This window comes from Anomaloglossus baeobatrachus, chromosome 1, assembly GCF_048569485.1.
Source record: "Anomaloglossus baeobatrachus isolate aAnoBae1 chromosome 1, aAnoBae1.hap1, whole genome shotgun sequence".
NCBI classification, from domain to species: Eukaryota; Metazoa; Chordata; class Amphibia; order Anura; family Aromobatidae; genus Anomaloglossus; species Anomaloglossus baeobatrachus.
The window spans coordinates 884,300,617-884,318,716 of record NC_134353.1 but is presented as its reverse complement, the minus strand read 5'-3'; the positions used below and the strand labels follow the sequence as shown (position 1 = coordinate 884,318,716).

General features: G+C 45.4%; 1 protein-coding gene across 1 annotated transcript in view; it reads left to right on the top strand.

Moving 5' to 3' along the window:
• Nucleotides 1–1,355: 1,355 nt before the first annotated feature.
• The window catches only part of NDUFS4 (NADH:ubiquinone oxidoreductase subunit S4), a 185,831-nt gene continuing 169,086 nt past the window's right edge, over nucleotides 1,356–18,100 (top strand). The window contains exon 1 of the mRNA XM_075326610.1: nucleotides 1,356–1,485. Within this exon, the coding sequence (XP_075182725.1) occupies nucleotides 1,406–1,485 (80 nt within the window). The 5' untranslated portion in view covers nucleotides 1,356–1,405. The remainder of the gene's footprint in view (nucleotides 1,486–18,100) is intronic.

Here is an 18,100-nt window from a genome sequence, read left to right as displayed (position 1 = left end):
GAGATCTCTCCACAGGTGTTCTATGGGGTTCAGGTCTGGACTCATTGCTGGCCACTTTAAAAGTCTCTAGTGCTTTCTATCAAACGATTTTCTAGTGCTTTTTGTAGTGTGTTTTGGGTCATTGTCTTGCTGGAAGACCCATGACCTCTGAGGGAGACCCAGCTTTCTGACACTGGGCCCTACATTATGCTGCAAAATTTGTTGGTAGTCTTCAGACTTCATAATGCCATGCACACGGTCAAGCAGTCCAGTGCCAGAGGCAGCAAAGTAACCCCAAAACATCAGGGAACTTCCGCCATGTTTGACCTTAGGGACCGTGTTCTTTTCTTTGAATGCCTCTTTTTTTTCCTGTAAACTCTATGTGGATGCCTTCTCCCAAAAAAGCCAGACTGGAGTTTGCCAAAATTTACCTGAGAAAGCCTAAAACGTTTTGGAAGAATGTTCTCTGGTCAGATAAGACAAAAGTAGAGCTTTTTGGGAAAAGCCATCAACATAGAGTTTACAGGAAAAACAAGAGGCATTCAAAGAAAAGAACACGGTCCCTACAGTAAAACATAGCGGAGGTTCCCTGATGTTTTTGGGTTGCTTTGCTGCCTCTGGCACTGGACTGACTGACTGTGTGCATGGCATTATGAAGTCTGAAGACTACCAACAAATTTTTCAGCATAATGTAGGGCCCAGTGTGAGAAAGCTGGGTCTCCCTCAGAGGTCATGGGGTCAACGCACAATCCTGCATTTAAGGGACAGACACGGCCAAGGACGTTTATATACACATCCTTGGTCGTGAAGGGGTTAAACAAAAGTAAAACTCTACGTTTGGTATCTACGAACTCGTACTTACCTGAGGAATCATAATGCCAGGTCAGCTTTACCATATAGTGAACATGGTAAATAAAACCCCCACAAAACAATTGTATTGCAATTTCACCACACTTGGAAGTTTTCCCTGTTTTCCAGTACAATATGGGGCAGAAAGAACGGTGGCATTCAAAAGTACAACTCATCCCGCAAAAAACAAGCTCTCGTGGCTATAGTGACAGAAAAATAAAAAAAGATATGGCTCTTGGAAGGAGAGGAAAAAACATAACAAAAATAAGGAAAATCAGCAGGTGGTGAAGGGGTTAACACATGCATTTCTGTAATATATATACACACAGAATACACGTGTCTTTATATATATATATATACACACACACATATACACACACACATACATACACACACACACACACACACACACACACACACACACGTGAGCCGCACTAGCCCCATCTCCATGGTAACAGTTACGTTCGCGCTCCATATCAGAACATCAGAACACGTCGGCGGTGACGTCACCACGCTCTCTTTCGCCCTTCTGCATTTTGTCCTTCGGCTGTTACCGTAGCTCCGTTCCACACGCAATATGGCGGCCTCAATGTCACTGGCGCTTAGACAAGTGTTGTGGGTTAGGAAAGCACCGACGGCCATTCTCCCCCCGACCAGGTAACTGAGTGCAGCCGCCGCCTGTGTGTCAGCCTGTGTGTATGTGAGGGGCTGGGCTGTGTGTGATGCAGTGTGCTCAGGCTGGGCTGCTGTGTGCCCTGCACTGACACTGGGGACGTCGTGCTGTGGGTATACTGTGTGCAGTATTCAGTGCAGGCTTATTCATTATTATTAGATTCAAACTGTGGAGAATGGTGACGTGTCATGTAGTATTGGTATTACCAGGTGTGAGGTGATAGCTGAGCCCTGGCTGCTTCTTATGGTGAAACCCACGTATACTGTATCACCCATCACATTCTGGCCCCTGCGCTCGTCGGTCGCTCGTCTCTGTGGTCCTTTCCTATGTGACGACGTCAGTTCAGGATCCACCAATGTAACATTGGTCAGTAAGGGCTTCGCGAGTGGGTAGCGTAGGGCTCGGCGGGGGGCGGCTTAGGACTTGGCCTGGGGGGGGTGGGTGTTGGCGTACTGCTTGCGAGCAGGGCGATTTAGGACTTGTCCTGGAGGGTAGCGTGGGGGGCTTAGGGTTCACCCGGGTTGCGGCGTAGGGCTTTTTCCGAAGTAGGGTTTCCCCTGGGGGTTGGCATAGGGCCTGTGAGTGGGGTGGATTACGGCTCAGCCTAGGGAGCGGCATATGGTTTGTTCTGGGGGGGTGGTGTAGGGTTTGTCATGGGTGGCGTGGTCCCAGCACCACTCGTCATGCGCACTATGAAGCCGGGTGTATGTGTCCTGGCTTCATAAAGGTCTAGTGCACATGACCGGAATTGCTGGGACTTCTGATCTTGTGCACTGAGCCTAAAGGGTGCTTTACACGCTGCGATCTCATTAGCGATGTGACACGCCAGATCGCAGATGTGATCTGCCGAGATCGCACATAGGTCTTTTTATAGCGCCGGTTACATGTGCGATCTCGGCAGATCACATCTGCGATCTGGCGTGTCACATCGCTAACGAGATCGCTAGTGATATCGCAGCGTGTAAAGCACCCTTAAGCCTGAAGTCTGATGCGGTGACAACGGACACAGGTACTCGCGTCCATGCCGATGACACTGGGCAATGGGCTTTGAATACATATTAGCACAACCCTGTGGGTGTGATATCATGCTAAGAGGCTGGACTAGTTGGGGGAAAAACGCCCTTACTACTAGTCCCTGCTCTCATTAGCATATCATAAAGTATCTTTAAAAATACTTTTTCTAAAGATCCCTTTATCTATGCTAGTGTATACAGGGACAGTAAGGCTATGTGTGCACTAGGCGTTTTTACCCGCGGATTTACCCGCGGTTTTGCTGCGGAAATTTCTTGAGAAATGTTTGAAATCTTTCTGCAGACATTTCCCAGCAAACCTATGGGGAAAAAAAATAGCTGTGCGCACGCTGCGTTTTTTTTTCTCAAGAAAATTCTTTGAGCAGAATTTCTTGAGAATTTTTTGAGAAAATGTGCAAGTCACTACTTTTCCGCAGGTGCCTGCGGTATTTCACTCCATTCACTGTAATGTAATCGTGAAATACCGGGGCTATACCGCATCTAGCAAATGATGTGCGGTATACCCTCGGTATAGCCGCGATTTACCTGCGGTAATGCTCATCACTCCCTGCGGTTTTGCAGGAAGTGATGTCATTATGACAGAAGAGGAAGCGGAGCAGAGTAAACACACACACGTTAGGCTAGTTTCACACCTGCGTTGAACGGGATCCGTAGCATTGCATTGTGTGACGCATGCAACGGATGCGTTGCATATAGTGGCACAACGCATGCTACAGATCGTACAAAATAACGCAGTCCGTTGTAGTTTTTTTTCCCTTGACTTTACACATCTGAGCATGCGTAGTTGTGTAAAGTCAGGTGCGTTAACGGAATCCGTCAAATGACGCAATCTAACGGAATCCGCCACCATAGGCATCCATTATAAAAACAACAGACGCCTAACGGATTCCTGCAGATTGCGTTTTTTTGACACTCCGCCAAGCGCAGAAAAACGTTACATGCTGCGTTCCATCCGCCCGACTCGGCGTCAAAATAACGACGCTGCGTCGTCCAGCGGATGCAACGCAGACACTTGCGTTACAGTGCGTCGTGCATACAAGTCTATGGAGAATAGCGCAGTGCGTTAACGGACTGCGCTAGTCTCCATAGTGACGGACTGCGCTGAACGCAAGTGTGAAACTAGCCTTACACTCCCTGGACGCCGCACAGAAGCACGTCCGTGTGACCTCCAGGTGCCCGTGCAGCCTGTGTCCCGCTCCAGCCCCGCCGCTGCCAGCACTGCAGTGTGTCAGTGTCTGCCCGCAGTATCAGCAGCTTCTCACCCTGCAGTGTCAGTGTCTGCCCGCAGTGTCAGCAGCTTGTCACGCTGCAGTGCTGGCAGCCGTGGGGATGCCGAGCGCTGCTGTCAGGTTAGATGAGATCATTACCTGCTGTGACGATCTCCTGCTCTGCTGACGTCACGGGCTCTCGCGATACTGCTGAGAACGCGGCGGGCATAGAAGTCAGTGACAGCGCTGACATCAGCAGTGCAGGAGATCGTCACTGCAGGTAATGATCTCATCTAATCTTCTGAAGTCAGCGCTCGTCATCCCCTGCAGTGACCTGGGCTGACCTATTGATGTTAGCTCAGGTCACTACATTGCTCTCCCAGCCAATGGGGAACATTCTGTTCTTCATTGACTGGGACAGTGACTATGGTATGGATCGCCGTGGGACCCCCCCCCCCCCTTATTGGATTACGCCGGACGTGGAATTGATTATTCTTTTCAATAAATTGGTGAAAGAGGGAATGTTTTGGGGAGTGTTTTTTAAAATAAAACTTTTTTTGTCTGTTTTATTTCTTACTGACTGAGTTGGTGATGTCGGGTATCTGATAGACGCGTGACATCACTAATCATAGGGCTTGATGCCAGGTGACATTACACATCTGGCATCAACCCCATATATTGCCCTTTTTGCCACCGCACCAGGGCAACGGGATGAGTTGGGGCGAAGCGCCAGGATTGGCACGTCTAATGGATGCGCCACTTCTGGGGCGGCTGCGGCCTGCTATTTTTAGGCTGGGGAGTGTCCAATAACAGTGGACCTCCCTAATCTGAGAATACCAGACCACAGCTGTCATCTTTACCGTGGCTGGTGATCCAATATGGGGGGGACCCCACGTTTTTTGTTTTAAATTATTTAATGTAAAATAACAGCGTGGGGTGCCCTCTGTTTTGGATTATCAGCCAAGGTGAAGCTGCCAGCTGTGGTTTGCAGGCTGCAGCCGTCTGCTTTACCCTAGCTGGCTACAAAAGATGGGGGGACCCCACGTCATTTTTTTAAATTATTTATTTATTTTTTGGCTAAATACAACACTAGGCACCCTTTAGTGCCACATGAAAGTCACTAAAGGGTGTCAGCTTAGAAAATGCAGGGAGGTGGGGCATTATATATGTCTTCCTCATCTATCTCTTTATCTCTCTATCTGTCTATTCCTCTATCCATATTTCCCTCTATCCATTATCTGTCTATCTATTATCTATATTATTTATTGCAGTTACAGCATAAAAAACCGGAAGGACCAACCTGCGGAAAAACCGCATGCGTTTTTCCCGTAGTTTTGGTGCGTTTTTTTTTTCCGCAGATGCGGTAATCTTAAACTCCCAGAAGTTTCTCAAGACATTTTCTTGAGAAAAATCACTTTTCTAGTGCGCACATAGCCTTAGGCAGGGATTAGCAATAAGCACCCAGAACTGCTCGTGGTCCTTGCTGCATATTGGACCTGACAGGTTCACTTTACCATTAGTCTAGGTTCATGACATGAATTTCAGGGGTTTTGTCTTTATATTATTACTGTTCTTTTTGTGAAACTTTAATTTTAGCGATTTAGCTTACAACCTCCATACTGGAGCCTTGGGCACGATGGAAGAACACGTGTAGTTTTTTGGAAAGAATTGGTTTATTTGCTAAACTTACATTTCAATTGTCTTTTGGGGAGAATATACAGTAAATGAATAAAAAATGGCAATGAGCAAAGCCAAATTTAAAGGGAACCTGTCACCAGGTTTTTTCCCTTTTGACCTGCGGACACCACCAGTGAGCTCTTGTATACAGCATTCCAGAATACTGTATATAAGAGCCCAGGCCGCTCTGTAGAACGTAAAAAAACACCTTTATATTACTCACTTAGGAGGTGGTCCGGTCCAATGGGCATCGCTGTTCTTGGTCCGGTGCCTCCTGTCTTCTGATCACCGTCCTCCTGCCCAGCCCCATGTACATGACGCGTCCTACGTCATTCACAGAGAGGCCTCCATTGTGTTCCTGCGCATGCGCACTGTGATCTGCCTGGCAGAGGGCAGAGAAAAGTATTGTAGTGTTCATGCGCGGGCGGTCTGACCCTTCCTCGTGCATGCACATTACAGTACTTTGCTCTGGCCTCAGCCAGCTAGATCATAGTGCGCCTGCGCAGGAACACAATGGAGGCTTACTTATTAAGTGAGTAAAACCAAGCAATTTACATATTAAAATTAATTTACATTTCAGGAACAGAGGGTATTTTTAATTTTGTTTTGATAGAATGGTAGAGTTGGAAGGGACCTCAAGGGCCATCGGGTCCAACCCCCTGCGAGTGCAGGTTATCGTAAATCATCCCAGCTATATGTTTATCCAGTTTCCGCTTGAAGATTTCCATGGATGGAGAGCTCACCACCTCCCGTGGTCGCCTGTTCCACACTTTGACTGCCCTCACTGTCAGAACGTTTTCCTAATGTCTGATCTGAATCTCCTTCCTTAAAGTTTCATCCCATGGCTTCTTGTACTTCCTTGTGCTAATGAGAATAGGGGAGTTCCCTCTGCACTGTGACTACCTTTCAGATATTTGCAGACAGCTATTAAGTCTCCGCTCAGCCTTCTCTTTTTCAAACTAAACATCCCTTTTCTATTAGTTGTCTTTGAGATGGTGGCCTGCCCGATAGTTTTTTGTGTCTTACCTGAAGCGCCTAAAATACTGATGAGGCTTAAAAAAAGTGACAGAACATGTGCATGGCAAGTTGTTTTAGCATTGCTAGGCATATGGTCATACTTTTTGATGTTTTTTGGGGGGAAATGCAGATCTGCTATCTCAGGTGGAACCCACCTGAAAATCCGCATACCCTTACTGGCCACTTCTTGATTCTATCAAGAGTTGACGGTCTGCCAGCTAGGAGGAGTGCAGCCTTTACAAGTGCTTTGCTACAGAGTTTGCAATTGCTGCTGCGACCGGTCCGGATTCCTGGATCCAGCTTTTACACCCTGCTCTTCTCCAATGCCGCAGCGCAGAGTTGTGGCCGTCTGTTTTAGCCATGCCGCTCATTGATCGGTCAGTCCCGTGGCCCTCTTACGTGTAGAAAGCTGGCAGGCTGGGGAGCGCTGCGCTCCTGAAGACTTCATGAAAATAATTCATTAATCTTGATTGATTTATGCTGATTTGTTTCTAAATTGCACTGTTATTGTCAATATGAAGCCTCATCCGAAAAGTATTTTTCATAATTTGGTAAAAAAAATAAAAAATTGTTATGCTTGTTGTTTTATTGTGACCTTTCCAAAATATGGAATGTAAAAAATGCTAAAAGAAAAGCCAAAATCAATATTTATCATCCCACCCCACAATTGTGGGTTCATTGCGCCCAGTATGTTGTGTAATGATGGTTGAATCGGTCAAAGAGTACCGGAGGTCTGATGATGCGGCTGCACAATAAAACTGTCACTCGCAATGCCCCCCTGGTTACTTTAATTATACGTGTAAGAGCCAAATTAGATGCATAAATCATGTGTTTACATATCTGATAATTGTATTTGAAGGGTTGCAGTAAAGAAGACCAGAGTACGTTCCGCCTGTAAAATATTCACTCACCCTTGGACGCATTTTGTGTTTTGTTGTGTAACTACATTAAGTCCCAGAAAGACACTTTAAAGGGTATATGTCAGAGGGTTTTCTATGTAATCTGAGCGCAGCATGGTGATGGGGCAGAGACCCTGATTCCAGTGTTGTTGCTGTCTAGACTGTGTTCCTGATCCAATAAAATCAGTGTTTTATCAGCAGGAGATTATCATTACAGGACTAGGTGTCTCCTGCCATGTAGTCCTGCTGTGTAATCTCTCCCCACCACTGATTAGCAGCTTTCTGTCAATAAGTGGTGTGGGCGGGGTTATACAGAGCTCAGAGAACTGACAGATCTGCAGCAAAGAAAACAGTGATTGTATCAAAATGACAGCAAACAGCTCAGTAAGTGACACATCACTGGAATCAGGGTCTCAGCCCCTACATAAAGCTGCTCCCAGATTACTTGGGAAAAACCTGGTGACTGATTCCTTCTAATCTTATTGTGACTGCATTTTCTCCATTCAATGTTTTTCATAAAATACTGAACACACAACCTGTGACAGCTGCAGGTTTATTGGCGGTCACTTAGTCCTATCCGAATCGCACCTCCCTGGCTGCATCTTAGTCCTGCTCCACCGTTGCCCCGCTACAGCTGTATAGTGATCCGAGGCAGCCAGTAACGCCTCCCATGTCACTCGTCGTTCCATCCGTCCTTCATGGCTTGGACCTCATTCACACATCAATGGTTCACATATTTGCTCAATCCGTTTTTGGCACTCGTACCCTTTAGGCTATGTGTCCACGGTAGAATGTACCTGCGGATTTTTCTGCATGAAAATCCGCGACTTTCGCGGCAAATCCGCACCTTATTTTTGCCGTGGATTTGCCGCGAATTTGCCGCGGATTTTGATGCGGATTTTTTTTTTCTTTTCCCTATTCTATACCCAAAATCCGCACCAAAATCTGCAACAATAATTGACATGCTGCAGATTTTTCCGGATCAAAATCCGCGGCAAATCCGCCGCGGAAAAATCCGCAGCATGGACACAGCATTTCCAAAATGCCATTGAAATGGCTTGGAAGTGCCGCTGCTGCAGATTTTCGGTAAATCCGCGGCAAAATCCGCAGCGTGGGCACATAGCCTTATAGTCTGGTGCTGGTCACATGTATGCATTTTTGTGGACCGAGTGGTCAACATCAAATAAGGGAGACTTGTCCAATCCCAGTTATTGAGGAAATTCCCAATGCAAGTCTACGGGTCAGTGAAAAATCAGACAAACTGGGCGGCCATCGGGGAGCTGGCCCATCCTCACTGGGTGTTGGAATGGTGAGGCTGGGTTTTTTAAAAAATTTTTCTGTTTTTTTTTTTTTTGTTTTTGCTTTTTTTTTTTTTTCTTCAAAAAACTGATGTTAAAAACTGACAAAACCTGATGACATTCTGATGAAACCACTGATTAAGCTCAGACCAATTTCTGCTTGAGAAGTCACTGATGTGAATAAGGCCTTAGCGTTCCCATGATGAGTTTTTATTGCTGTATATTCACTACAAAAAAACTCAGTGTCTTACAGTCCAAGCAAAGTGGATGGGATTTGGAGAAATCTCTTGCCCTCTGTCTTTGTAGGCTGGTTTCAGACATCCGTGTTTTAGGTACATGTGACATCTGTTTTTAACATATATGCCACACGTACCCATGTTATTCTATGCTCTTACTCACCCGGCCGTGTTTTCACATGGACCGTGTGACCCCGCACGCACACATGGAGACATGTCCATTTTTACTCCGGCAACATGGGTGTCAGATGGACCACACACTGATGTGATACATGAGACGTCAGTGTGACACGGACCGGAGAAAACACGGGTCTTTGAAATAAAAAAATTTCTATATTTTCCTGTATCCAGCGATGTAGTCTTCGGCTCTACTGCCTCCCGCTCCTGACCCCCCCGCTCATTATATTCATTGATCATTCACTGCTCCTCTTAGGACCTGGAAGCCGGAGCACTGTGGTGACAGCATCGCCGGGGACAGTGCCAGGGACAGGATCGCCGGTGATGTGAGTATCCAGCAAGCAGTGTGTGTGCAGTGACATCCAGGAGGTTCCCAATGAACTCTGCTGAACCTGTGAAGTCACGGTGGTGACACACGCTGTAGCACCGATGTCATCAGAGTTCATTGGGAACTCCGATGACCTCCTGGACGTCACTGCGCACACACTGCTTGCTGGATGCTCACCTGTCACCGGCGATGCTGTCACCACAATGCTCCAGCTTGCAGGTCCTAAGAGCAGTGAATGATCAATGAATATGATGAGTGGGGGTCAGAAGCGGGAGGCAGCAGAGCCGAAGACTGCACTGCTGGATACAGGAAAATATAGAAAATCTTTTTGTTTCAAACACCCGTGTTTTCTCCGATCCGTGTCACATTGATGTCACATGTATGCAAACACAGATGTCATACTGATACGTGTGGCTTGTACCTGATTAAACACGGGCGTCTGAATGGGGCCTTACTCTGTGTATTCTGACCTGCGGTGTGAGTTTCCAGTCCGCAGCCTGTCGATTTCTCCTTTGGATGCGCTGAGCTTTATGTGCAGATTTTCCCCATAGACTTGTATTAGATGCCAAAAATCTACAGGAAAAAGCACCCATGCTGAAACGCACTACAAAGGTGTGGATCTGTACATAACTACGTCCATAAAGCTTTGTCTAAGCCAAATACCAGTAAATATGAAAAATACAGCAGCTTTAGTTAAAGCATGATACACTAACGAGACGAAAAAACCCCCCGCAGCTTCAAAAGTGCAGTAAAAACTAACCTTAAAATAATGAAAAAAAAACTTGTGACCTAATTTACACTGTTTTGTGCACACATATAGGCAGCAGAAAAACCTGCTAAAAATACTGGACTGTTGGCAGGAAAAATGCTGCACATAATCATGTTTTTGTTTCTTTTATTATTTTTTTTTTTTGCCAATTCATTTGAAAGAGTGAAAAACACTGCAAAGAATCTGAAAGAATTGACTTTCTGCAGGTTAGAAACTGCTTCGAATCTTCAAGGTCAGAGCAAACTGTGCACGAGAGTCAGAAGTCTTTCATTTTGCTGGCACAGCACAATTCTGCTTTTTTTTTTTTTTTTGAGGCAAAAAAGTGTGAAAAAGTAAACATACTGTAGTAGGTGCAGAAAATCTGCAACGTCACACTCCCCAAATTCTCCTGATGGGAGCACAGCCTGAAATGTAAGTTAAGCCAGGCACTCCACACTGATGCTAAAATGATGAATGTAGCCTCAGGCAATGTGTGACTGGTCCAAGTGCTGCCACCATGCTTTACTGGACAGCACACAGCATCACAGATCAGAGTGTGAGACCCCAGAGACTCGGAGCAGCTCCTCTTCTGATCTGAGTTTCTAAATACTGATAGGACATTATTGGTCTGTGTGTTTTCAGAGAAACGTGAGCATCACTGTGCTCGGGTACGCTGGGTGCTCGGGTACGCTGGGTGCTCCGCCACTTGTAGTGTTTGGCTCACACTGGGGAAAACAGTGTGATCGGATGTAGAGTGCACCATACAAAAATGGAAAATCTCTGTCCATCCCCCCCCCCTTTAGAAGTGATCTGTTTATGGCTGGCTACATGTGGGCAGAGACCTGTACTGCCGAATCAGTGACTTCCATTAGGATTCAGCTCAAGGCTATATCCAAAACCGAACGTTATCCAAGTCCGGCTGCACCTGCTGAACCGAACTTTCAGATGTCCGCTCATCTCTAGTTTTTGGAGCGTTTTGTTGTGATGTATGCTGTGGGTACAGGGGCTTCCCGCGGTCGGCACATTGACGTTCTTGGGGCTTTGCTACTATATTTATTTTTTTAATCTTTTTGCAACAGCCAGAACATTCTTTTCTGAAAGATGAAAGCCGGGACACGATGTTCTCAAAGTTTATTTTCCTATCTCGACAATTCACTGTCCGTTTCTCACTTTTTTTCAAATTTAGGGACAAGTTGAAGACAAAATGTTGGCATCCATAACCGTTCTCATGGTGGCCGTATTGTTTACACCTATGGTGGCTTTGCCTGTTAGTAACACACTGGCACAGCCGCTCATTGTCCTGGATTGCTCACCTGTGGCTGCATCGGCGCATTCTCTGCTAAAATGTGCAAGTCTAATTATCTGAGCAACAGAGACACCAAACATCTGGGTCATGGGCATCCAAGCCGCCTTGATACATTTGATGGAGGCCCCACCTCGAAATTCAAGGGACATTTATACACTGCAAGGTGACCAGTAACCCAGTTCTCATTTTTTTGTTGCATTTTCGATCATTCCTCCCCTTTTTTCCCAAAGCCATAAATATATATCTTCCGCCCATATATGAAAATACGAGGGCTTGTTTTTTGCGGTACAAAACTTTAGAATTGCACCATTCATTTTATCACATAGTGGATGAGCAGGTGAGGGAAAAAGCTCAAGTGCATTGGAATTGTGAAAAAAACAAACACAATTCTGTCATTATTTTTGGGGAATTTTACACTGTGCGCTAAAAGTGACCTGTCAATATGGTTCTCCTCATCAGTACGATTACGGGGATACCAAACATGTCCAGGATTATTATTATTATTAATAATAATAATAATAATATTATTATTATTATTATTATTATTATTATTACGGTGTAAATTTAAAAATTTGTAAACTTTTTTTTTTTCTTTTTTTTTTTCTCCGTTTACATGTATATCAACCGGGTGAGTTATTTTTATTTCCATATTCTGATAGATTGGACTTTCTTGAACGCGTCTAATCATGTGTTTTTGGTGTGTGGTTTTTTGTATGTTTTTAAAGGGTAAAAAGGTGAGTTGAACTTTTTTTTTTTTTCTCTTTTCTCTATACTTTTTAAAGCTTTTTGTTCTTTTTTGTAACTACTGCATTTTTTTAGTCCCCTTAGAGCAGTGATCCCCAACCTTTAAGACCTTTGAGAGCCACATTCAGCTCTGAGAGATGGTCGCGAGCCACATCCAGCTCCTGCCGTCCTCCTCCGAGTAATAAAAAGGATACAGTTGTACTCTGTAGTGGTGAGATATGTGGGACACTGAATATGGAAATATAGTCATGCATTACTGTTATGAAAAACACATAAAAATTGAGATACTTGGCACACAAAAATGGCCACATTTTATGTGAGCTCAACAGCCAGCGGCAAGGTGACCTCTTTTTGTTGGGTCCCTACCAATGCTTCTTTGGATTAAAAACCCTCCAATGTATGGGCAGACAGCTACCTCCAAGGAGTGACACCCAGAGCCCCCATTACCGATATAGCAGCCAAAGCTTCTCCACCGACATCACACCGAGGTAGTAAGGCTGGGATCCCCTGGATCTTGGTAATCTCCATCCAGATCTGCTCTTCCATGTGAAGCAACTGACAGAAATCACCATTTGGAGACCTGCTCTTCATAGCTGTTTGTTAGACAAGGTGCTTATGCACCAAGCAGGCACACAGCCACGAGCTACATATCACAGGCCCGCGAGCCACATGTGGCTCCCAAACTACAGATTGGGGACCTTAGAGGATTATAACCTGTGATCGGCTGCTGTCTTGTGCTATATACAACAATGCAATAGTTTTGCTGTATATAGGAAAAATCTGTCTCATTTGAATCCCAGCCACAGACAGGCAGGTAGGTGTCAAGGGATCTCTGTAAAGATTGGAGGTCTTCAGCAGACCCTCAACTGTTATAGCAACCCATCGGTGACCTGTGATCACATCACATAGAATGGCGCTCCCCTATGCCAGAGTGTTGTTAATACCACTGTCAGAGTTCGACACTGGAATATAACAGATTAACCATATCGGGTGGCTGCCTACTCAGTTCCTGGCCCGTAAGCCCGCTCCATAACACCACTTCTGACTTGCACCGTATAACAGCGCATGTTGTGATTAACACTCTCGTTTCTCAATTATCCGGCCATGTAATCAGGCTTCCAATTACCCGATGGACAAGAAAAAGGCTCGTTCGTAGGGTGAAATAATGTTTTGCACCTAATAAAGATCATGATAATTGTCGGTACATGGTTCTGTGTAAGGCTAGGTTCACATTTACGTTGTTTTGCATCATTCACATGCGTTGCTTGACGCATGTGACTGATGCGTTGTACAACGCATGACAAAGAACAGAATTCATTGTCGGACTCCGTTGTGTGCGGGGGGCGGAGCGCGAGGGGGGCGGAGCGCGAGGGGGGCCGTGGCGCTGAGGACATCAGTGTCGCGGGGACTACAGGGCTGAGGACGTGTGTGTGTGTGTGTGTGTGTGTGTACGTACACATGCGGAGTGCAAGAGGGGGCGGAGCCGAGTGGGGAAGTGTCGGCCTCCTTGCACACGTATCCAGGGTAACTAGAAGCAAAGCACTTTTTGCTTGGTTACCCGATATTTATCTTTGATACCAGCGTACACCGCTTAGCGCTGGCTCCCTGCACACGTAACCACTGTAACTATCGGGTAACTAACCAAATCGCATTGCTTGGTTACCCGATGTGTATCCTGGTTACGGGTGCAGGGAGCCAGAGAGAGCATGCGCAGCAAAATCCTACGGATTGCGCTGCTCAAAAAACGTTACAGGCTGCGTTGCTCCCGCCCGGCGGTCAGTTAAAAAACGACTGACCGCGACGCAGCGGATGCAACGCAGCATCATCAGTCGCAATCCGTCACTAATAGAAGTCTAGGGGGAAAAACTGGATTCCTGCAAAATATTTTGCAGGATACCGTAATTCCTGAAGGCTACGGATTGTGACTGATGCAAAACGGAAATGTGAACTTAGCCTAAGGAGGACTTGCGCTTACAAGAGCAATGGTGGTCTGTAGTGTAGATTGCTCAGGGCGCATCGTTTATCTTTATTTTCACTGACTTGTAAGGGTAATTTTGATCCAGGACATGGACATTTGAAAAGCTCTAAGGATTATTGTAGGGATTCCATCAGCATGTATTTGCTCTGTAATCTGAGGTCAATGTGATGGATGAGAGCCTGATTCCAGCAATGTATCACTTACTGTGTTTTGCTGTTTTAATAAAATCAGTGTTTTATCAGCAGGAGATTATCACTAAAGGACTAGCAGCCTCGTGCCTCCTAGTCTAGCCACCCCACCACTTAGTAGCAGCTTTCTGCCTATGCACAGTGTATATAGAAAGCCACCAATCAGTGTTGTGGGCATGGTTATACAGAGCTCTGCTTAGTCTATGTGCCCACGCTGCGGAAAATGCACGGATTTTGCCACGGATTTCTTGCGGAAAAGCCGCGGATTTTCCAGAAATCTGCAGCACAGCTACTCCCCAGCCATTTCTATGGCATTTGGGAAATGCTGTGCCCACGCTGCGGATTTTTCCGCAGCGGAAATCATGCGGATTTTCGTGCGGAAAAATCTGCAGCATGTCAATTATTGTTGCGGATTTTCGTGCGGATTTTGCCTATTCAATTGAATTAAAAAGAATTGCAAAATCCGCGTCTAATCCGCACCTATGAAAAGGTGCGGATTCCGGGGGAAAGCTGCGGATTTTTATGCAGAAAAATCTGCAGATACAGAGTCCCGCGGGCACATAGCCTAAATCTGCAGCAGAGAAAACTTTGTATCATCCAGTAAACTACGGTAAGTGATGGATTGCTGGAATCAGAGTCTCAGTCCCAACTTCAAGCTGCTCTCAGATTACAGAGCAAAAACCTGCTGACAGACTCCATTTAAGAGATTTGTTTTACAGGGAAAAAAGGATGTTGGACTGAGGCCTACAGCTCAGATGTGTGTGTGACTGCCGTCTGTGGGGTCACAGGGTTTATTCCTAGGGTATATCCACTGAGACCCCTTTGCATAGGAGCTGTATACTCGCGCTGGTAGGAATATGTGCAGACTGGTGCAAGTGTAATTCTCCAGCTTTGTAAACCTTTATCTACAGTTTTTGTTCTGGATGCCGACTAGATGATCCTAGATTGTATCCTCTGCTTTTGGGTGGGTTTCAGGTGGGAAAGGTGATGTGCGGAGCGGCGTGCCAGCCTGTCGCTGCCTGCAGCGCTCCCTTGGTGTTCTGTGCTGCTGCAGCGCCAGGATCAGGTGTTCTTTCTGGAAGGTGCCAAGTTCTGTATTTATGTATTTTCTGCAAGTTCCAGCTTTTGTGGAAGGAAGTGCGGCTTATTAATATGTCATTAAATTATGTTACCTGACTTGATGTCTAAAACATGGCTCTGGGTTTGGCACTGAGCTTATGAGAAAGGAGGGGTTTATTTCCCTTATCGCTGCTTCTGCCAAACTTCTCGCAGGGTGACCCGAGACACTTGAAGAAATGTACTCGCTGTTATGTCTATATTTACATTTTTTTTTTTTTTTTTTCCCCCAGATTTCTCAATTTAAAACTTACATTTCACATAGCTCTTAAACCTGATGAGGCTGGTGTACTCACTTTGAAAATCCTTTTTAGAATGACTATATGTATTTTAAATGGTTGAAAGTTTCCCCTCCAAATATTGAAACAAGTATTTATTTATTTTTTTTTTTTTTAGCTCCATGGGGACTTGTTTTTTCTTTTTCCAGGATAAGTTAAAGTTTTTATCGGTAGTATTTTGGGGTACATAAAATTTTTTTGATTACTGTTACACCTCCGTTAATATTTTATGGTATCATGTGCTTAAAGGGAATCTGTCAGATGATTTATTAGTGTAAAATTAATGTTGGCTTTAAATGGGGCTTAAGAAGCGTAAAGCGCTGCGGAATATGTTGGCGCTATAGAAATAAAGATTTATTTATTATTATTATTATTATTATTATTATTATTATTATTATTATTATTATGGAGATCTTTCAGGATCACTAGGTTTTATTGCTGTACATTATCCTGTTATCTTGTTATAAGCGCTGTAAAAGTGTGTGTGTGTGTGGTAATTAGTCAAGCATATGTAAATACAAACTACATATACCATGCTCTCCCCCCATCGCCTTGAAGTGGTGGTATCAGTGATATTAAGGGTATTTCTGCATGCTTCGTTCTTGATTTGACAAAAAAATGCACCCTCTGGCAGACTTGACAACTGTAAACACTGTGTTTGACAAAAAAAGAGGGAATGCACACGGGGTTTTTTTTATTTTACTGTACAATATAAACCTGTCCACTGGTGGCTGTGATTGGTTGTAGTCAGACAGCTGTCACTCAGCGTTGGGGCGGGTCTATCTGCAACCAACTATATGTGCCGGTGGGCGGGGGAAACGGTGAATATGAAATGAGCCTAATGGGCGGGGGAAATGGTGAATATGAAATGAGCCTAATGGGCGGGGGAAACGGTGAATATGAAATGAGCCTAATGGGCGGGGGAAACGGTGAATATGAAATGAGCCTAATGAGCGGGTGCAGTGAATATGAAATGAGCCTAATGAGCGGGTGCAGTGAATATGAAATGAGCCTAATGAGCGGGTGCAGTGAATATGAAATGAGCCTAATGAGTGGACGGCACTTTCAAAAACAAGAGAGACCGCGAGAGCAGTGTGACAGCCGCGCTGGTGATCGGTGAGTATGAAGCAGAGAAAGGGAGATAATTGAGAAAAGTTGGTGACCTGCGTTTTTTGTTAAGAACTGATCCAAAATGCAACAAACGTGATGCAAATGCACAGCTAAACATTTTGGTTGCGTTTTGGACACTCATTCATTTCAATGGGTGATAAAACATGACCAAAACCTGAAAAGAATGACCATGCTGGTTTTGTTTTATTTTTTTAGGCAAAGATTTTGACAAATACTTGTCAAACATAATGCTGAGTAAAAAAAAAAGCAACCTGCGGATGGAAATTTTGATTTCTCATAGACTTTGCTGGGGAAGCAAAACGCATGCATTTTGTCATTGACAGTTGCAGTTTCCTACATCTGAGCAGAATTTGCACTGCTGCCCCCACCTATACTCCTCCTGCCTCTCAGCAGGCATAGTGAATGCCCTGAGAGGAGGGTGGAGGGAACAGTGAATATACAAATGGTTTCTACATACGCTTGACCAGCATGCAGGAGACACTGAATGTTACAGAGCTTACAGCAGGATAAAGTATATCAATAAAACGTACTGAGTCTGAGGCCTCTGCCACACTCACGTGAAAATCACGCACGTGCCGCGAGCCACGTATTTTCCCTGAGTGTTGCGTAAGTACGTGTCTCTGGTACATGCGTGCCACGTATGTTCTCTGTGTGCTATCCGTGATAACACACGGAGAGCCGGTAATTTGCATACTCACGTGGTCCGCGCTGCTGTCCGTGGTGCTGATCTTCGGTCTCCGGTCCTGCCGTCTCCCCGCTGCTGCTGGTTGCAGTGAAGTGAATATGCAATGAGCATAATGAGCGGCGGTCGGCAGCAAGTGACAGCAGCGGCAGAGACAGGAGGGCTGGAGAAGGTAAGTAAAGATTTATTTCTTTTTTTCTCCGACACGTGAGTTTTCTTCGGCGCATGTCACACGGAACCACATCCACACTACATCCGTGTGGTACGGGTGCGGGCCGTGTGACACCCGTGATGCCGGAGAAAACGTGGACATGTCAGTGTGTAGAAAAACGCACACACGGACACACGTTCCATGTGGTTTTTACATGTGTGCCTGCTACCATAGGATAGCATTGGTGTACATGTCTCCGTGCCGCCGGTACATGCAAAAAACGTACCAAATGTGTACCGGCGGCACGGATGTGTGTCGGAGGCCTGAAAGGTCTCATTAAGTCCTCTTTAGGCTACTTTCACACATCCGGTTTGAGCTGTGCGGCTCAATCCGGCTGTGAAACCTA